The sequence below is a fragment of the Coloeus monedula genome (assembly GCF_965178545.1).
Source record: "Coloeus monedula genome assembly, chromosome: 22".
Lineage (NCBI taxonomy): Eukaryota > Metazoa > Chordata > Aves > Passeriformes > Corvidae > Coloeus > Coloeus monedula.
The window spans coordinates 8,129,382-8,150,227 of record NC_138802.1 but is presented as its reverse complement, the minus strand read 5'-3'; the positions used below and the strand labels follow the sequence as shown (position 1 = coordinate 8,150,227).

The window sequence follows — 20,846 nt, the reverse complement described above, 5'->3', positions numbered from 1 at the left end:
GGGGGGTTTGGGGAAGGGGGGGTGGCCCGGCTGGGTGCTCCCCCCACCCCCCCTCCATCCGCCGCCTCTCCCACATTCTCAGACGTTTTTATTAAAATTCGCAGACAAAAGGCAAACAAAAATGGCAGCCCCGGCTTATTTTTAAAACGCTAGGACGGGGACGCCATGTTCTGCAGGGCTGAGGGGAGGGGGAAGGGGGGGGTGAGGGGGAAAAAAGGAGGGAAAATTTTTTTTTAAATTGATTTAGATGAAAAATGAATAAAAAGCAGCGCGGGGGTGGGGGGGGAGTGTCTGAAGGCCCCCCCTTCCCCGCTCGCCCCCGGGGTGAGGGGGGTTTCGGGGGGTTTTGAGGTGTTTTGGAGAGGGGAAGGGGGGGGTGGAAAGGGAGGGATGAGGGATATAAAAAAAAAAATAAAGCGAGGGGGGGAAGGTAAAAAAAAAAAGACACTTCCTATACCGACAGCCATGGTGCCCCGCCGTCCCGCCGGCTCCGCCGCACGGAGGAAGATGGAGCCCCGCGCCGCCCCCCCGCCGCCGCCCCCGCCCCCGGCCCGCCCGGCCCCGCCGCCGCCACCGCCCGCCCAGGGACGGGCTGGGCTGGGGCACCCCGGCCCGAAGGGGCTCCCCGGGGCCCGCAGCCCCCGAAACCGCCGCAGCCCCAGGAGAGCGCCCCAAAGCTGCGCAGCTCCCGGTTCCCTCAGCCCCCGGAGGACTCCCCGGTGTCCGCAGCCCCGCAAGCCTTCTTGGCCCCCCAGACCCCGTCAGGCCCCCAAGCCCCCTCAGCTGCCCGTTTCCCGCAGCCCCGTCAGGGCTCCCCAAACCTCCGCAGCCCCCGGTTCCCTCAGCCCCGGGAGGGCTCCCCACTGTCTGCAGCCTCTCAAGCCCCCTTGGTCCCCCAAGCTTCCTCAGTGTTCTCAGCCTCCCAAACCTCCCCAGCCCCTGGTTCCCTCAGGCTCGGGAGGGCTCCTCAGTGTCCACAGCCCCCCAGACCTCCTCAGCCCCATCAGGGCTCCCCAGTTCCCTCAGCCTCCAAAACCTCCTCAGTTCGCCGGTCCCCTCGGCCCCGGCAGGGCTCCCCAAACCTCCTTGCCCCCCAAACCTCCTCAGCACTCCAAACCCCCTTAGCCCTGACAAGGCTCCCTGGTTCCCTCAAGCCCCCAAATCTCCTCAGCCCCTCTGGTTCCCTCAGCTGCCACAGGTCTCCTCACCCCGCAGATCCCATCAGTTCTCAGCCTGCCCCGCTCCCTCAGTATCACCAGCCCGCACAAATTTCCACAGTACCCTCAAATCTCCTCAGCCCACTCAAATCTCAGCCCAATTAGTTCACCTCAGTACCCCCAAAATCTCCACAGAGACCCATTTCCCCTCAGCCCACACAAAGTTCTCAAAGCCCTGGATCCCCTCAGTTCTTGGACCCTGCCAAGTCTCAGATCCCTCAAACCTCAAACCCCTAGTTCCCTCATTGCCTCCAGGACCTCTCAGTGTCCTCACCTCCCCAAATCTCCTCAGAACCCCCCAAAATCTCCTTAGTGCCTCCAAATCTCCTCAGCCCTCCAGTTCCTCTTAGCCCACCCAAAGATCTTCAAGCCCCCAGATCCCCCAGACCTCAGTTCCACTCAGATCCCCCCAAATCTCCTCTGATCCTCCAGATCCCTTCAGTTTGGTCCATTCTCCTCACCCTCCTCCAACCCCCCTAAATCTCCTCATCCCCCAGTTCCCTCAGCACCTCCAGGACCCCTCAATGTCCCCACCTCCCCAAATCTCCTCAGACCACCCCAAAATCTCCTCAGGCCCCACAAATCTCTTAAGACTCCTCAAAATCTGCTCAGACCCCCCAAAATCTCCACAGAACCCCAGTTTGCTCAGCCCCCTCCAGGTCTCCTCCCCTCCCCTAAAACTCTTTCACCCAATTCCCCTCAGCCCCCTCCAAAAGCCCCTCATGCTCCCAATTCCTCTCAGCCCCCTCCCCAAGCTGTCGCCCCTCCATTTCCCCTCAACCCACGCAAAGCTCCTCAGAACTCCTGAGTCTCTTCAGCCCCCTTGGTTTTTCTCAGCCCCCCCCCCCCAGTTCTCCTTAACCCCACTGAACTCCCTTAGCCCCCCAAATCTCCTCAGCGCCCCAGTTCCCCTCAGTTTTCCCCCCAGTTCCCCTCAGCCCCTCTCTCTGCCTCTGACACCCTCAGCCCCTTTGTGAGACTCCACAGCCCCCTCAGGGACACCCCCAGTCCTTCTTGTACCTCCTCACCCCCCTGAGTATCCCCCCATTTCCCAGGGGGTCTCTAGCCCCTCTCAGGTTATCCCCCTGATCTCGGAGTCCCCCCAGCTCCTCTGTGGGTCTCTTGCAGCCCCCCAAATCCACAGACACCACCCAAAGGGGAATGAAAAGCAGGGGCAAATCCCACCAATTCCCCTCCTCCTTTTCCTAGGTTCAGGGGAATGACCCGTGGAGCTTCCGAGTTTCCACTTTAAAAATTGTTTTTTAAAAAAACCACAAAATTAGGGATCTTTTTCATGTTTTCCCAAAATGTTCTGTCAGAGGAGGATGGAGAGAAGAGGGATATCCTGAAAGGAAATGGCACCTCCAAGAGAGGTGGGAAAATGGGAAGGGATGGGATGGGCACCCAAGAGGTCTCCACCACAGAGTGGACATCACTCTGCAGCTACCCAGGGCATCGGAAGCCCCTGGAACAGGTCCTGGCCACAGCAATGGAGCTGGGATGGAGGCACCATCCCCTGTGGGACCTCTGGGCCTGTCCCTGGCCCTCCCCACATTCCCACTGCTCCGTCAGCCCTCCATCTGGGATCCCCCATCACCCAGCACTTGCCCATCCTGGAAGGTCCCCAGATCCATTAATTATCCATGACTCAACCAAGAACCTGAGCCAGCAGCTCCAAAACTCCCTTTTTATCTGATTTTTGGATGTTGACACCCAGAAGTTGCCACCCAGCATCAGCGTCACCCCAAAATGGAACACCGGGAGAGCCTGGATCCCCCTGGAGCTTTCTGAGTTGTTCTGATGTCCGAGTTTCCCCTGGCTGGGTTAATTTCCATCGGGGCTTTCACTTCTGCTCTGGGATTTTTTCCCCCTGTGATTAAGAAACCAGTGGTTTTAAACCTTGGCACCAATTTAGGCATTTTCTGATTTTTTTGCGGGGGGAGTGAAGTTAACCAATCCCAAATCTGCATTGGGAGGAGACGGTATGGATCACTGCTGAGCTTGTGGGGTCCACCAAGGATTGGTGAACATCTCCTGGGATTTTCCTTGTTGGGACTGGCTGGGATAAGTGACACTCCGGGCTTTTTTTCTGACCCTACTTTGGGTGGATTAATCTTGGGTGTGGGAAAGGGGCCCCTTTCCTGGGAAGGTGGTTGGTATGCAGGGGAAAAAAAAAAAACAACAAAACCCATGCCCAGCTCCATCCCGGGCTGGAAAATGAAGGAAATTAGCTCTTGCCTGCTGAAAAAATATGATTCCAAGGCTGGTTTTGCTCCCGGGATAGATCCAACCGCGATTAAAAGGAACGGAAGGCAGGACTGGAGGGAAATCATGCCGGAATCACCACCACAGGGTTTCAGCAAAGCCACAGGGCTGTTAGACCTGTGCAGAGCAGCAGATCCTTCTCATTCCAGCAGCACCAGGCAGCCAGATCCATCCAGGACCTCCAGTTGACTCAGCAGAGAAAAGGAGATTTTTATGGATGGCAAACTGGGATTTTCCAGTGAGAAATGTGGTCCCTGAGCGGTGACACTGGGATCCCCACGAACTTTTCCAGTGTTCCAAAGCCTCTGTCCTGGATCATGGCACACTTGGAAGGGAATTCCTTGGGAAACACCTTAGTCCCACCCACCCACTTCTTTCCTTCCCCAAATATCCCTTGTTTTCCATAAAAAATGGTTGAAAGCACCTACCAGAGTGGGCTCCCCTGGGATGGGTGGGCACACGAGGCATTGGGGATGCCAGTATTCCTAGTGCTAGCTATCCAGATGAGTGAAAATCCTCATTCCAGGCTTCTTGGCATTAGCAACCCCAAAAAATAGGTTTTTCTCCTTGGATTGGCAGCAGTGGGGAGTACAAAGAGCACTGTCTGATGCTGGTGTGAAGCAAACATGGAGGTTTTAGGGTGCTTAGTAAATGCTGGAAAAAAAATCCCCTGAGGTGCCAGAATTTCCCCTGTCCCTGCAAAGGGGAGAGCCCTTGGGCTCTAATTAGGTAACGAGTTAATTAGGATTAATTAGTTACTGTTTGCAAAGCACTGCGGAGATGAGACATGGTGTGGGGCAGCTTCCTGCCTCTTCTATGGAGGAGTGTGGGATCCTCCTTAGGAAGGGGGTCCATAAACAAAGTTGGGATTAACCCCAGTGGGATGGTGTGCTCCAGGAGCAGGCAGGATGCTCCCGGCATTCCAGCAAGGGGAAGAGCCATGCCAGGATGGAAACACACATGCCAAGAGCCGAGCGGGCATGTCCCGGCGTGCCCATCCCGCCAGCGGCGAGGGGGAACATTCCAGCACTGCGGCTCCTCGGGGCCTCCCTCCCTTCCCGCCAGCATTCCCGGCACACGCAGCACACGTGGGGAGGAGACAGGTTTTCCCTGCCCGCCGGCTTTGCCGGATCACCCACACTTCTCGCTACATCGTGGAATCCTCCAGCCTGCTGGAACCGCAGCAGGGAAGGGCTGTGTATCCCATAAAAAGATCAGGAATCAAGGCATGGTGGAGCCCCCCCCCCCGGCTCACACAGGGTTTACCAGGAGGTAACAAAGCCAATTTACTAATTAACTGGGATTAATTTCCGTGTTTGCCCAAACCACCCTGTGGTTTCCCTTCGTTGCCCAATGATCTGCCGGGATGAGTGTTGGCAGTGCTGGCTGAGCGCCACAGGCTCCAGTGGGATGATGCTCTCCATTGCCCCAAATTCCTGGAAATTTCAGCCAAATGCTTAGGATACAATTAAATAACCCATTAACTACATGGGATGGGATCCCCTAGCCCTGAATCTGGATCTGGGGTGAAAAAAGGATTTTTCCTTCTTTCCATGGTTATTTGATATCATTCCAGTCGTTCCTCAGTCCCCAGAGGGTCCCAGAGGGAAGACATGACCTGAATTCCTAAAGCAGGAAAGCAAGCAGGAAAAAAAACAAATCCATGTGGGTTTGTTATTTTTTTTTTTAGCTGTTTCCAAGCTTTTGGGGCCTAGCAGGAAGAGGAACAGAGCGGGTGGTTATTCCCTGGAAGGAGATGGGGATAGCTGGGAGATGGGGTGTACCTGAGTTTGGGGGGAGGAAAGGGGGTGTCAGCAGTGGGAGTGGGGTGATCCCGTGGTGAAAGCCAAGGAGCTTGCTCCTGTTGGCTCCTGGCCAGACAGTCATGCCTCTTCCCAAACATGCAGCTCAACTTTCCCTCAGGAAATGTGTCCCCTTCCCCACTGCCCCCTCCATCCTCCAGCTCTCCTTACCCCCACCCCAGGGGTTCCTCCTTTGTCTCTCTGGTCCCTCAAGGCGGGAGCAAAGGATCCCTGGGGATCCCAGGGGGTGGACACCTCGTTATGAGTGCTGCCACTGGTCCTAGCTGGTCCTGACTGTGGATCATGATGGCAGACATCATGATGACACAGGAGGTGCCTGGCACCCAAAACTCCTCTCTGTGATTTTGGCTAAATCGGTAGTTTTGGGGGGAAAGTGGTGTTTTCTCAACAATGGGTTTGTCAGTGTCACCTGTGGGGTCATGTGGCTCTGGTCACTGGTGGGTGCAGAAAACCAGGATGAAGAGAAGGATGGAGGGGTGGGAGTACAGGGGAAGGAAGGATAGACAGGATGGATAAACAAATGGAGAGACAGAGGGATTAAGGGCTGGACAAGGGAAATGTATGGGATGAGAGAGCAAGGGATGGATGGATGGATGGGTGGATGGGTGGATGGGTGGGTGAAGAGATGAGAGTCCAGGGGGATGGACAAATGGACAGATGAAGGTATTAAGGACGGGATGGGGAGATGGGTGGACAGGGTAACAAGCAGATGTGGAGGGATGGACGGAGGGACAGAGGGATGGACAGAGAGACAGGACAGACAAATGGATGGCTAGAGAGATTAAGGTCTAGAAGGGGAGAAGGTTGGACAGGGGACCAAGAGATGGGTGGAAGGATGGACGGACAGAGGACAGACAGACAGATGGAGAGATGGGAGGACAGAGGGACAGAAAGACAGGTGGACAAATGGATGGACGGACAGAGGATAGACAGACAGACGGAGAGATGGGAGGACAGAGGGACAGAAAGATGGATGGACAAATGGATGGACAAAGGGCTGGACAGTGAGATGGCTGGATGGAGGAGAAAGGAATGGACGGCGGGACAGACAGGGACAGAAAAAGGGCCTGAGGTCAGGATGGGGAAGGGTCAGTGCCCGGCTGTCCGGACAGACGAATGGGACAAGGCTGGCGAGGCCGTGGCCCCTTTAAGCGCCCCCCCGCGCGCGGGCGATGGTACGCGCCGGTGAGGCCGCGCCGCGCGGGGGACAATGGGGTGGGGGCGGGCCCACTGTGGGCGCGGGGGGGGCGGGCAGGAAGTGCCGCGCGGCCGCGCCCCCTCCTGCTCGCCCACCCCCGGCCCGTCGCGGCGGGGCCGCTCTTGAGGTGGCGGCGGGAGCGCGAACCTCACCGGCACCGACAGCGCGAACCCCACCGGCACTGGGAACGGGGCACGGCACCAGAACAGCACCGGGCACCGGCTGGGTGAGGGCACCGGGGGCTGAGGGAGACGCGGGGCGGCATCGGACGGGGGTTGGCGGGGGCCGGTCTCGAACCCGGGTCCTGCCGGGAGCGGGGGGACGGGCTCAAACCCGGGGCCCCGGTACAGCCGCCGGCAGCCCCAGCCCCGATCCCCCCCAAATCTGGCCTCAGTCCCGACCCCTCCAAGTCCAGCCTCACCCACGGCCCCCAAATCCAGCCTGAACCCTACCCCCTCAAATCCAGCCTCAGTCCCGACTCCCCATATCCAGCCTCAGCCCCGGACCCCAAATCCAGCCTCAGCCCCACCCACCCTTGTGCCCTTAATTCAGCCCCATCCCTGCCTCCCACCAGTCAGCCTCAGCCAGGCCCCTGATGCAGCTTCGGCCCCACCTCCCCAATATCACTGGTACCCCCAGTTCCCCATCAGACCACTCTGTATCCCCTGTATCTGATTCACCCCCAGCCTCGCACCTATTGCAACCCTATTGTGTCCCCTCCCAGTGTTGCTCTGATCACCTTTATCCCAAATCCGCCCCACTACATCCTGATGCTCCCATTCCCCCCATTGAATTCTGACCCCCCCATTGCATCCTGATCCTCCTAATGCAACCCCTCCAGCCCCCACATTGTATCCTGACCCTCAGTTTTCCCCCTGCACTGCAGCCGTATTGCAGTTTAGTCCCCCATTGCAACCCCCTATTCCCCTGTTGTGGCTTGATCCTGCCATTCCGCCCAGTGTGACCCTCCCAGCACCCCTAATTGCATCCTGGCCCCCTTATTCCCCCTCTTTGTAAATCCCCCAGCCCCCCATTGCCTCCTGACACTCCCATTTCCCCCCACTGCAGCCCCTCCAGCCCCTCCATTGCATTCCAACCCCCACCTTGCCCCCCATTACAATCCCCTCAATCCCCATTCCCACCTGACCCCCATCCCCTCATTATCATCCTCACCCCTACTCCCCCCACTCCTCCCCACCCCGAGCACCCCCATTCACCCCCTCCCCATCAATCCCCCAGTCACCCCCTCAACCCCCCGCTTCAAGCCCCCACTCACCCTCTCACCCTTAATTCCCCCCATCCCAAACCCTCATTCACCCTCTCGCCCCACAACTTCCCCCCCAACCTCCCCCCACCCCCAGCCCTCCACTCACCCTCCCAAGCCCCCATTCACCCTCTCACCCTCATCCTAAGGCCTCTACTCACCCTCTCCACCTTCAACCTCCCCCCATCCTAAGCCCCCCTTAGGTTCCCGCCTCAACCCCCCCATTCACCCTCTCCCCCACAACTGCTCCTACCCCAAGCCCCCCTTTTACCCTCTCCCCTCTGAAGCCCCCTCATTCACCCTCTCCCCTCACAATATCCCCCCTCACCCCAAGCTCCCCCTTTACCCTCTCTCCTCCTCCCCAAGCCCTCCAGTCACCCTCTCCTTCCACAACCTTCCCCTACCCCAAGCTCCCTTTTTAGCCTTTCCCCCTTTAATCTCCCCGTTCATCCTCTCCCCGCCACCCAAAGTCCCCTATTCACACTCTCCCCATCATCCCAAGCCCCCCACTCACCCTGTCCTCCCACAGTCCCCCTCCCCACAATCCCCCATTCACCCTCTCCTCCTCACCCCATGCCCCTCTTCCCCAGCCCTCCCTGACCCCGTGACCCTCTTCCCCAGCCCCCCCAGCCCCGTGCCCCTATCCCCAGCCCCCTTGACCCTGTGCCCCTGTCCCCAGCCCCCAGCCATGGCGTGCAGCCTCAAGGACGAGCTGCTGTGCTCCATCTGCCTGAGCATCTACCAGGACCCGGTGGGGCTGGGCTGCGAGCACTACTTCTGCCGCCGCTGCATCACCGAGCACTGGGTGCGCCAGGAGCCGCAGGGCACCCGCGACTGCCCCGAGTGCCGCCGCACCTTCCCTGAGCCCACGCTGGCCCCCAGCCTGAAGCTGGCCAACATCGTGGAGCGCTACAGCGCCTTCCCCCTGGATGCCATCCTGGGCGCCCAGCGCAGCCCCTTCCCCTGCAAGGACCACGAGAAGGTGAAGCTCTTCTGCCTCACCGACCGCGCCGTCGTCTGCTTCTTCTGTGATGAGCCGGCCGTGCACGAGCAGCACCAGGTCACCAACGTGGACGACGCCTTCGAGGAGCTGCAGGTGGGTCCCCATGGGATTCCCTACCCCGAGTGGCTCCTTGGGGCTGCTGTGTCCAGCTGGTCCCTCTTGCTTCTGTGGTAGTGCCCATCCCTTTTGTCCCTGTACCCATCCTGAGCCCGTGGGGGTCAGTCCTGTGGCTTCCTCCTATCTGTCTGTCCCTGCACCCCTTGTTTTCTGTCTCAGGGTCAGCCCTGTGCCTGCATCCTGTCATTCTGTCTGTCCCTGCACCCCTCCTGTCCCCATGGAGGTTCAAAGGGGTCAGTCCCATGGCTTCCTCTGGTCTGTCTGTCCCAACAGCCCTCCTGTCCCTGTGGGGGTCATCCCTCTGCCATTTTCCTGTCTGTCCCTGTGTCCCTGCACCTCTTCTTTTCCCTGTGGGGTCAGTCCCATGCCTTTCCCCATCAATCTGTCTGTCTCTGCACCCCTCCTGTCCCCACAGGGGTTAGTCCTGTGACTTCCTCTTGTCCGTGTGTCCCTGCACCCTGTGTTTCCCTGCACTCCTTTTCCCTGTTGGAGTCAGTCCCACGGCTCCCTCCTGTCTGTCTGTCGCTCACCCCTCCTGTCCCCATTGGGGTCAGCTCCATGCCTTCCTCCCGTCTGTCTGTCCCCACAGCCCTTTTGTCTGCATTGGGGTCAGCCCCCATGCCCTCCTCCTGTCCATCCATCCCTCCATCCATCCATCCATCCCTCCATCCATCCATCCATCCATCCATCCATCCATCCATCCATCCATCCACACTTCTGCTGCTGCCCCCCTGGGATCCCCCTTCTCCATCCCCCCTGGGAGTCCTTAGGAACCCTCAAACCACCCCATGGCTCTGCTGAGCTGTTCCCCAAGCAGGACCTTCTAATCCAGGCCCTGCTACCGCCTACCCCAGGCAGGACCCTCATTCCACAGGGACCATTCCCGGCCTGGCCATCCCACAGCCCCATAACCCCAAGGTTGGTTCGGGCGGGAAAGCTCCTTGCGGCATCCCTTTTTTCCCCAAATCCCCTGTTTATGGATTTTCCCTCCCTGTCCCCAGCGGGAACTGAAGGAGCAGCTCCAGGGGCTGCAGGAGAGTGAGCGTGGCCACACAGAAGCCCTGCAGCTCCTCAAGAAGCAGCTGGCCGAGACCAAGGTACATGTGGGGACACCACTGTCACCCCTGGGGACCCCCCATTTTCCCCCAGCCCTTCACAGCCCCCCAAAGCAGAATTGGGGTCAACCCCATTGCCATCCCGATGACCCCAATCCTGACCCTTACCAGCCCGGTTTTGGAACTTCCAAACACTCCAAATTCCACAATTTCATGGATTTGCCCCATTTTTTTTACTTCTGTGGTACCCCAAAATCCCTCCATGGGGCTGCTCACCCATCTGTAATTTCCTGCAGTGCTGCTTTGATTTACTTTTTAAATTAGTTTAATTAATTATCTCCTCACTTAGGGGTTCAATATCCAGCAAGGTTCAATTTTCTCCCCATCCCCACCAGCGACTGGGTGTTTTAGGGTCTAATGGTTTTTAGGGGTTATTTTAGGGGTTTTTTTTTTAGTTTAGGTTGGTTTCTTGGGGTTTTTTTTAAGGGGTTTTAAAGGTGTCATTTGAGGGGTTTTAGAGTTTATTAGAGGTTTTTAGGGGGAGGTTTAGGGGTTTTAGAGAGTCTCTTTAAAGGTTCTTTAAGAGCTCTTTAAAGTTTTTTGAGAGGTTTTTTCAGGGTTCTTTTGGAGATTCTTTTAGGGTTCTTTGGAAGGGTCTTTGGGAGGTTCTTTTAGGTTCTTCAGGAGGTTCTTTTAGGGTTATTTTAGGGCTCTTGGGGGGGTTCTTTTAGGGTTCTTTGAAAGGTTCTTTGAGAGGTTTTTTTAGGGTTCTTTTAGGTTTTTTTGGGGAGGTTCTCTCAGGGTTCTTCAGAAGGCTCTTTGGGTGGTTCTTCTAGGATCCTTTCAGTCCATTTTTTAAGGATGCAAGATCAAATCCACCCTTGTAGCCCCCAGAATTCCCTGATCTGATGCCCTTTTAGATACTTATTTGGGGATTAAGGAACTCACAGAGTGACCAGCAGAGCTTTGGGTGCTCCTAACCCCCCGTTGCACCCCAAGTCCTCAGCCAAGAGCCTGCGGGCAACGATTGGGGAGGCATTCGAGCGGCTGCACCGGCTGCTGCGGGAGCGGCAGAAGGCGATGCTGGAGGAGCTGGAGGCCGACACGGCGCGGACACTCAGCGACATCGAGCACAAGATCCAGCGCTACAGCCAGCAGCTCCGCAAGGTCCAGGAGGGCACCCAGATCCTGAAGGAGCGCCTGGCCGAGGCAGACAAACACGTCTTCCTGGCCGGCGTGGCGTCCCTCTCCGAGAGGTGGGTGGCAGCAGGGATGGTGGGGTCCCTGGTGTCACCCCCACCTCGGCACTGTGTGTTCTCTGCAGGCTGAAGGGGAAGATCCATGAGACCAACCTGACTTACGAGGACTTCCCCACCTCCAAGTACATGGGCCCACTGCAGTACACCATCTGGAAATCCCTCTTCCAGGACATCCATCCCGGTGAGGGCACAGGGACGGGGGAGTGGCGAGCGATGGGGAGGTCATCAGGGACACACCAGTGAGGGATGGGGGCACACTGGTGAGGGACAGGGTTGGAAGCATCAGCAGCAAGAGATGGGGACAGGGACATCACCAACAAGGGATAGGGACATCACCAGTAAGGGACAGGGACGTGGCCGTCTCTGTTGAGGGACAGGGACATCACCGATGAGGGACATCACAGGCAAGGGATGGGGATGGGAACACACCAGTGAGGGATGGGAACACCCTGGAAAGGGACAGGGATGGGGACATCACTGGTGAGGGTTAAGGACACATCAGTAAGGGATGGGGACATCCCTGATAAGGGGCATGGACACACCAGTAGGGATATAAGAACAGGAATTTTGTCACGGGCAGGGGATGGTGACATCACCAGTGAGGGATAGCGCGGCACTGGTGAGGGATGGGGACAGCACCAGCAAGGGAAGGGGGCACACTGGTGAGGGATGGGGACAGGGACATCATCGCTGGGGGATGGGAACATATTGGTGAGGGTTTGGGATACACTAGTGAAGAATGAGGATATCACCAGTGAGTGACAAGGACACACTGGTGAAGGATAGGGACATCACTGACAAGGAATGGGATTGGAGACATCACCATTGAAGGACAGAGACACACTGGTGAGGGGTAGGACTAGGGACGTTACCAGTGAGGAGTGAGGACACACCGGTGAGGGATGGGCATGGGGAGAACAGTTGTGAGAGAAGGGGATGTCACTGGCCAGGGATGGGGACATCACTGGCAAGGGATAAGGATGAACACACCAGAGAGGGATGGGATGGGGCCATGACTTTTGAGGGAAGGGGTTGCTGCTGCCAGGGGACAGTGACATCAGTGATGAGCGGCAGAGAGGGAAGGAGATGGGACCGTCACCAGTGAGGGACAGGGACCCACTGATGAGAAAATGGTAGGGACGTCACTGGCAGGGAGTGAGGATGAGGACACTGGTGAGAGAAGGGGATGGGAACATCACCAGTGAGGGACGGGGACACACCAGTGAGGGAAGGGGATGCAGTGCTAAGGGATGGGGACGTCACTGATGAGGGGCAGGGACGCGCTGATGAGGACAAGGACAGGGCCATCACTGACTAGGGGTGAGGATGAAGACAGGACACCCCAGTGAGGGATGGGGACAGGGCCACCCCGGTGACTTTCCCCCTATTCCTGCTGTGTCCCAGTGCCAGCAGCGCTGACGCTGGACCCCGGCACTGCCCACCACCGCCTCATCCTGTCAGACGACTGCACCATCGTGGCCTACGGCAACCTGCACCCGCAGCCGCTGCAGGACTCGCCCCGGCGCTTCGATGTGGAGGTGTCGGTGCTGGGCGCCGAGGCCTTCGGCGCTGGGGTGCACTACTGGGAGGTGGTGGTGTCCGAAAAAACCCAGTGGATGATCGGCCTGGCCCATGAGGCTGTGACCCGCAAGGGCAGCATCCAGATCCAGCCGAGCCGCGGGTTCTACTGCATCGTGATGCACGACGGGAACCAGTACAGCGCCTGCACCGAGCCCTGGACGCGGCTCAACGTCAAGGGCAAGCTGGAGAAGGTGGGCGTCTTCCTGGACTATGACAAGGGGCTCCTCATCTTCTACAACGCCGATGACATGTCCTGGCTCTACACCTTCCGGGAGAGGTTTCCCGGGAAGCTGTGCTCGTATTTTAGTCCTGGGCAGAGCCATGCCAACGGGAAGAACGTCCAGCCGCTGCGGATCAACACTGTCCGCATCTAACGGGGGGTTTTGGGGTGTCCCCCCACCCTGACGGGTGTTTTCCCGCTCCAGGAACTGGTCTCGGTGCTGGGCAGGATCTGGCATTCCGCCCGCTTCTCTCGGTCCTGTGCTTCCAGGGAATCCCAGTGCGGGGGGCTGGGATACGGCAATAAAGGATTTGGAGAGAAGGGGCTGGGTGGTGAAGAGCCCCAGGGTGGGGGTGCTGGGATGGGCTGGGGGCACCGTGGGGTGCCACAGCAGGGGTCTGTCACTGTGCTAGGGGTGCCACACTGTGCTGGGGCCGTTGTGCCGTGGTCTATGGCACTGTGCCATGGTGGGCTGTACCATGGCAGAGGTCTCTCACCGTGCCAGGGGGTACCGTGGGTGTCACACCATGCCGGCGGTCACCATGGCACGGGACACGTACTGTGGCATGGGTGCCACACGTACAGCACTGTGGCCTGGTGTGCCATGCCAATGTGTGCTGTGCCGGGCCAGGCTGTGCCACAGTGTCCCCAAGCATGGGCAGGGCTCCGTATGTCCATGCAGGGGACACTCTGTGTATTGGAATGTACAGGAGGAGCTGAGCTGTGTAGGGTGGGCTGTACAGAGGGTCTGGTATATGGGGAGTGGGCTGTATACAGGAGGTGATACAGAGGGGGTATGTGTGCAGGGAGTATGATACACAGGCAGTGCTCTGTACAGGGGGTGTGATGTGTTGGGGTGGGCTGTACAGGGATATGGTGTATGGGGGTTGTAATGTGTAGGGGCTGCACTGTATAGGGTTTGGTATATGGGGGTTGTATGTAGGGGCTGGTCTGTATGGGGCTGTGATCTGTAGAGGGGGGCTATGTAGGGGGTGTGGTATATGGAGGGAGATGTCTAGTGGGTGAGCTATGTGGGGCAGTGATACACAGGGGTGGGTTGTACAGTAGAGTGATATATGGGGTGATGTTTAAGGCCCGGGCTGTGTCAGGAGTATGGTACAATGGGGGAGATATATAGGGGTGAGCTGTATATGGTGATATATAGGGGTGGGCTACTTAGAGGAGGGAGAGGTAGGGGGGTGATATATCAGGGCGGGCTGTGTGGGGGGTGATGTATCGGGGGTGGGACACAGCAGCGCCGGGCAGTGAGAGACAAGTGCGGCCCCGGGGGGGGACACCGGGAGCGGCCCCGGGGGGGGACACCGGGAGCGGCCCCGGTCCCCGCCCGCCCGCCCGCCAGGCGGCGCTGTGGCAGCCTGCCCGTGGGCTCCGCGCGTGCGCTCAGGGCGGGTAATCGAGCGCCGAGTGGCGGAAGCGGTTCGCCGCCATCTTGCTCCGGGCACGGCCCCGCCGGTACCGGGGAGTGCGGGGGGGCAGCGGGGGACTGGGAGAGTGAGGGGGCACCGGGGCACTGGAGGGGGCTGAGGCGCCACTGTGGGCCTGGGGAGGGTCTTGTGAGGCACTGAGCGCTGGGAGTTGTGGGTGTGGGGGAAGCTGTGAGGCATGAGGGGCGCCTTGTGGGGCGCTGAGGGTGGTGGGGTTTATGGGGGGCTGGGGAGATGGAGAGGGCTTTGAGGGGCCTGGGGGGCTTGGGACGGTGGTCTCTATGGGCAGTGGGGTGCAGGGGGGGCTGTGAGGATGGAGAGGAGGTTGGGGGGCTTTAGGACAGGGGTGTCTGTGGGGTTGGGGGTGCTCTGGGGCCGATAGGGGGTGGGGAGATGGGGCCGCTGAGGGAGCTGGGGAATCGGGGGTGACGGGAGGAAGCCTTGGGGGGCCCTGTGGGACTCCCTGTCTGTGGGGGTGTGGCGGCACCTGAGAGGCTCAGGATGGATTTGGGAGTCAGGATGGGTTTGGCGAGGGGGGGCGTCTCCGTTGAGGCTCAGGCTGGGATTGAGGGCGGGGCCTTCTGTAGGGCTTAGGATGCATTTAGGGGTCACCTGTAAGGCTCAGAATGCGTTTGGGGGTCACCTGTCAGGCCCAGGATGGATGTGGGGGGAGTTCCCTGTGAGGGTCAGGATGCTGTTGGGGCACCCCGTGTGACCCTCGGTTGTCCGGGGGGGCTGCGTGGGTGGGCCGGGGGCCCCGGGTTGACTCCCCCGTGCCGCAGCCATGGATGCGGGCGCGGGGGCGCGCAAGGAGCGGCCGAAGCCGCGGGAGCCGGCGGCTCGCCTGGAGAAGGCCAAGCAGAGGTCGGCACAGCAGGAGCTGAAGCAGCGGCAGCGGGCGGAGGTGGGAAGGCGGGAATGGGGAGGGACACGGCCCAGCCCTGGCCGAACCCCCGTTGCCATCTGCCCTTTCCCAATCCCAGATCTACGCCCTGAACCGGGTGATGACGGAGCTGGAGCAGCAGCAGTTCGACTCCTTCTGCAAGCAGATGCAGGGATCCGGGGAATGACAGCCCGGCCCCCGCCCTCCCCCCCCCCCTTCTTTTCTAATCCCCCGGTATTTATTATCAAATCGCTCTTTTTATATCAATAAAATCTGTGCTGGTTCTCTGTCTCACGGCTCCTGCTTGCTCCGGGTGAGAACGGCGTGGGGGAGGCTGGAGCACGGCCGGGGCCAGAGCAGCTGCGGTGCCGGGTGCCAGCTCCAGCCATGGCCCCGTCCCGACATTCTCTGCTGCGGGGAAGGGTCCTGCCCTCCCGGAGCTGGGATTTGTCCCGGGGGGACACAGCAGGAGCCACATCTCGCAGCTGCTCCTGCTGCTGGAGCCTCCCTGGGGATCCTGAGTGTTTCTCCAGCACCAGGTTTGACCTTCGCTTCCTTCCTCCACCCACACCCTGCATGCTCCAGCCGCCGCTGTCCGGCAGCCTCCGGCTTTCCAGAGACTTTGGATCAAATCCTGCTTCCCCCCTTCCCTGCCCCAGCGATGACGCACTGAGGGGGTGAAAGTAAACCACATTTGGGATGGTATTTCCCTGCAGCCACGGGTTAAGTGGCAAATTCCAAACTGTTCCCAGTGAATCCCGTGTCCAAAACCCTCTGGAAGTTTGATCAGCATCTTCTGCCCCCCACCCAGGGAGGGCCTTCCTCATTTTTGGAGTGTGAACCTCCCTTTGGAATGAATTCCCACTGGGCAGTGGGAGCGATCCCTAAACTTCAGTTTCCTGTGCAGACAAGGGCTTGGAGGTCTCTTGTCAGGGCAAACCCTAAATTTCCTGTTTCCCAAGGATTTGGGGGTCTCTGCTGTTGGTGCGGGGGGATGGGGGTTCCCTCACCTCCCCCACAAGGGATAGGGATTTTGGGGCTTCCCTGATGTTGAGCCTTTCTCTTTTTTTACCTTAGCAGGCTCCCTTTGCTACCCAGATTCAGTGGGAAGAGCAAAGGGAGGAAGCAGCACCCGGAGCAAGGATGAGGAGGATGAGGATAAAGAAGGCTTTACTAGGCTCTAGGGAGGGCTCAGACCTTGCAGCTCCAGAGGGCAAAGGGAAAGACGATGTAGGACGTGGCCCAGGCCAGGCAATAAACTGCAGCCACCGCCGCTGGAGCCAGGAGGACAGCCACCACCCCTACGGAGAGGGAGAATCCTTGGGGATCTGCTCTTCCTCACCTTCCACCGCCATCCCAACAGGTTCATCCCATCCTTACCTCCAGCATAAACCAGTTTCTTCCAGAGCTGTGACTCCAGCACCCTGTCATGGGGGTAGAAGCCGCAGTCGGCCATGAACAGGATCATCGCGGCCGCGGCCACGCGGAGCAGGGCCACGTGTCCCCCGGTGAGCAGGAAGGTGCTGGCCAGCAGCGCTGAGGCGTAGGGGCAGGGCAGCCCCCGGTAGGTGAAGGGGATCCCTGTGGGGTGCCAGGAGGTCAATGTGGGGGGCAGCACCCCAAGTCCCCCCACGCCCAGGGTTCATCTTACCACTGGAGAAGAAGCAGAGGCGGGCAAAGACGGCCAGCACGTAGGCGAGAGTCAGCAGCCCCCCCAGCACCCCCTGGGGCTGCAGCAGCAGCGCCGTGCCCAGCCCAAACGTGGTGAAATCCGCAAAGTCATCCAGCTTGGCACCTGTGGGGGCAGCGAGGGGCAAGGGCCAGGTGGGCATCAGGCATGGGGGACACCCCATGGTCACCCCTGGGCCGGGGGGATGCACTCACCCAGTGCCGAGCAGGCGTCAAGCTGCCGGGCCACGGCCCCGTCGGCCAGATCCAGCAGGAAGCCCAGGAGCAGCAGCCAGCAGGAGTGCTGGTATTGCCTGGAGGAACAACCCCACTTCTCAGCGCCTGCTCCCCCATTTTCACCACATTTCTCCCTTTTTTGCCCCATCTATTGAGGGTGGAGAGGTAAGCCCAGCCACCAGATTGGCCACAAAGAGTGCAAAACTGGGGCGATCTCCACTTGTCATCCCATCTTTGCCCTATTTCCCCTTTTTTCCAGCAAAAGCGGGGTAACCCCCACTTTGCAACCTGCTTTTTCATCCTGTTTTTCTTTTTTTTTTTTTTGCCCCATTTCCCCTCCTTCCCCCCACTTAACTTTGGACGAAGGAGAGCCTGAATACGGAGGTTGGCTACGGAGGGAGCAGATCCAGGGTGACCCCCACTTCCCAACCCTCTTTTTCACCATATTTCCACCTTTTCCACCCTGTTTTCCCCTTTTTCATCACATTTTCCCCATTTTCCAGAAAAGGTGGGGTGATCCCCACTTTTCAGCCCTCTTTTTCACCCCTTTTCAGCCCATTTCCTCCATTTCCCCCCCTCATCTATTGATGCTGCAGAGGCCAAAGGAGAGAGCCTTTGACCATGGAGACAGCCAAACCATGGTGTCCTCCACTTTTCATCCCTGTTTTTCACCCATTCCCCCATTTTTCCAGCAAAACCAGGCTGGCCCCTGCTTTTCTACCCAATTTTCACCTCATTCCCATCTTTTTGCCCCCCTTTCCTCCTTTTTCCAGCAAACAGGGCAAACCACACTTTTCTACCATCTTTGTCCTCCCATTTCCCCCTTTTCCCAGAAAAAACAGGGCAACTCCCACTTCTGTGCATCTTTTTCACCACATTTCCTCTCCTTTTATGCCATTTCCCCCTTTTTTTCCCCAACTATTGATGCTGCAGAGGCTGGACGTGGGCCCGGCCACCAGCTTGGCCACAGAGAGAGCAGAACCAGGGGGACCCTCACTCCCCAGCCCCATTTTTCACCCCATTTTTCCCAGTTTCCCCCACCTGTTGACGCTGCAGAGGATGGAGGAGAGCCCAGCCAGGAGGTTGGCCACGGAGAGCCCGTTGGCCGCGTTTTTCCGGAGGAATTCCAGTGCCCGTCCCCGTCCCGCTTGCTCACTCAGCACCAGCTTCTTGGTGGACTGGAAAATACCTACAACCCCCGACCGTGTTCCAACCAGGGAGGGGCTGCAGCCCCCCCAAAAAATAGCAGGTTGGTGCAGGGGTTCCCCCTCCTCAAACCAAAATCCCCCAAAATCCGTTTAGGAAGCAGCAGGGGGTAGATTTGTGCAAGCTCTGCTGCTGAGCTCCCCACCGGCGGCCAAAAAATGGAATAAAAGAGGCCAAAAAAGCAAAGAAATTAAGAAAAAGAACCGTAAAACATAATAAAATAAAGACAAATTAAGCCAAACCCAAGCTTAGACTAAAAGCCAACCCCGGTTTAAGCTCTATGGATCTTATATACCTATCGGGCTAAGCTTTAGGGAAAGAATTTAAGGGTCCTGTCCTTTGCCCCCCGCCTTTGCCGTGTCCCAAAGCCAGGCAGATCCTTCATCTGAAAGAAAACAGGACGTCAGAGCAAAACAAACCCCCCGAGCCCCCTCAGAGCCCCCCCGAGCTGCTCCGGGCCGAGCCCGCGCGGGCTCATCGCCGGAATGCCACCAGAACAGCTCCCCAGGTGGGAAAACCAGGAAGAACCGCAGGAGAGCTGAGCTTTCGGGGGTCGGCGGCTCCGAGCGCCGCGGCGAGAGCGACCTTTGGACACCGCGCCCGGAGCCGCCGGCTCGGGCTGAGCCGGCGAAATCCCCCCTGAGCCCCGGGACGGGCGCTCCTGCTTTAGCGGAACCGGGGATTTTTGGGGGTCTGAGGCCGTGCTGGGTGCTACACCCCACCTTTATCCCTCAGTTTGGGGAAACTGGTGAGTTTGGGATCTTCGAAAGCTAAATGGGACTTTGGGATTTGCCGTCCCTTCCCAGCGCCAGGCAGGATCGGGGCCCCGGGAATGTTCCGGAGCTGTCGCAGCACCGGATCCAGGGACCTGTGAGCGTCACAGCACCCGGGCACTGCCGGGGCTTCCAAACTCGCCCGTTCCTGGCGTTTCTCGCCCCAAAATCAAAGTGCCGGGATGGGAGGGAATTCCTTAGCACTGCGCCGCTCCCGCTGCTTTTATCACTACTGTGGGGGAGGAAGCAAGGTGATTTGGGTTCTTCCCAGGTGCGCTACAAGGGGGTTGTGCCCCCGGGGCTATCTCACCCCCCCGCCCCAAGGCACAGTGAAAAGGGGTTCAGCCACAGGAAATGCAAAGTTAACCTATTTTGGGGGGCCAATTCATTTTTTTTTACGGTTTTCTGCCCCAGTAACCCTAATTTTTCTACTAACCCCAAATGATGACTTTTAGGGATGGGGGACACCTCGCAAGGGGCCGAGCGGCATCCAGGTGACACTTACCGACCGGCGGTGACACCATCCACATGGCAGCGGCGGCCGTGGCAGCGGTGACAGTGACGCCCCGGCGAGGGGAAACTGAGGCAGGGGCCGCTCCGTGGGGCTCCGCGCGGCGCCGCGTTATATAAGGAAAAGCCTCCCGGGCTGAGTCACCCGGCGGGGGTGGGTCCGGCCAGAGGCCACGGACACGGACACGGGGGGTTCGCAGCCGCTTGGCACCACCGGCGAGGGAGGAGCTGCCCTGGGGGGCCGGGGGGCCATGCCAGGCTCGCGGTGGCCCTGCCAGCCTCCCAGCACCCCTGCCAGCCTCCCAGTGCCCACGCCAGGCTCACAGCACTGGTGCCAGGCTTGCAGTGCCTGTGCCAACCCTGCAGCGCTGGTGCCAGGCTCGCAGCACCCGTGCCAGGCTCGCAGCACCCGTGCCCAGCCACAGCGCTGGTGCCAGGCTCGCAGCACCCACACCGTGCCCACAACAGCAGGACCGGGCTGGCAGCACCCGTGTGGCACTGATAACACCTATATCACACTCACAGCACGAGTGTCACTCTGATAACACCTGGATCCGTCTCACGGCACCAATTCCAGGCTCGCTGCTCACCTTCTCCAGGTGTGGGCCATCTATGCCATGCTCACAGCACCTTTGGTAGCCTTGCAGCCCCTTCGGCAGGCTCACACCACCCACACCCGGCTCATGGCACCCATCCCACACTCCAGCACCCATCCCACACTCCAGCACCCATCCCGCACTCATGGAACACATGCCAGGCTCTCACAGCCCATCCCAGGATTGCACCATCTGTACCGGGCTCACAGCACCCATTTCCAGTTCACAGCACCCCTGGCAGGCTCACAGCACCCACCCCACACCCACAGCACCCATCCCACACCCACAGTACCCATCCCATGCTCACAGTACCCATGCCAGGCTCACAGGACCTGCCAGGTCTGTACCAGCTCTCACGCCAGGCTTGGAGCACCCGTGGCAGCCTCACAGCACCCACGCCTGTCCCACAACCCCCACACCCATCCCACAATACCCACACCCAATCCCACAACATCCACACGAGTCCCACAGCCCCACACCAGCCCCTGGCACTGCCACACTCCTGCTCTGCACCCCGCTGCCACCC

The 20,846-nt window shown here is 59.2% G+C and overlaps 3 protein-coding genes across 3 annotated transcripts; 2 read left to right on the top strand and 1 right to left on the bottom strand.

Moving 5' to 3' along the window:
* The first annotated feature begins 6,597 nt into the window (after nt 1-6,597).
* On the top strand, nt 6,598-13,310 carry LOC309581324 (E3 ubiquitin-protein ligase TRIM62). Its single transcript, XM_082295877.1, has 6 exons — nt 6,598-6,729; nt 8,447-8,863; nt 9,889-9,984; nt 10,942-11,198; nt 11,267-11,382; nt 12,606-13,310. Exons 2-6 carry the CDS (start codon nt 8,456-8,458, stop codon nt 13,154-13,156), a joined length of 1,428 nt encoding a protein of 475 aa, XP_082152003.1. The 5' UTR covers nt 6,598-6,729; nt 8,447-8,455; the 3' UTR covers nt 13,157-13,310.
* A 1,106-nt stretch (nt 13,311-14,416) lies between these two features.
* Nucleotides 14,417-15,614, top strand: SVBP (small vasohibin binding protein). The gene is made up of 3 exons (XM_082295517.1): nt 14,417-14,475; nt 15,230-15,351; nt 15,431-15,614. The coding sequence occupies exons 2-3, from the start codon at nt 15,232-15,234 to the stop codon at nt 15,515-15,517; spliced, it is 207 nt and encodes a 68-aa protein (XP_082151643.1). The 5' UTR covers nt 14,417-14,475; nt 15,230-15,231; the 3' UTR covers nt 15,518-15,614.
* Nucleotides 15,615-16,503: 889 nt separating this feature from the next.
* Nucleotides 16,504-19,977, bottom strand: TMEM269 (transmembrane protein 269; the record flags this gene model as incomplete). The annotated part of the gene is made up of 6 exons (XM_082295597.1): nt 16,504-16,631; nt 16,711-16,911; nt 16,982-17,125; nt 17,215-17,312; nt 18,277-18,506; nt 19,870-19,977. 6 exons carry the CDS (start codon nt 19,975-19,977, stop codon nt 16,522-16,524), a joined length of 891 nt encoding a protein of 296 aa, XP_082151723.1. The 3' UTR covers nt 16,504-16,521.
* Between the last annotated feature and the right edge of the window lie 869 nt (nt 19,978-20,846).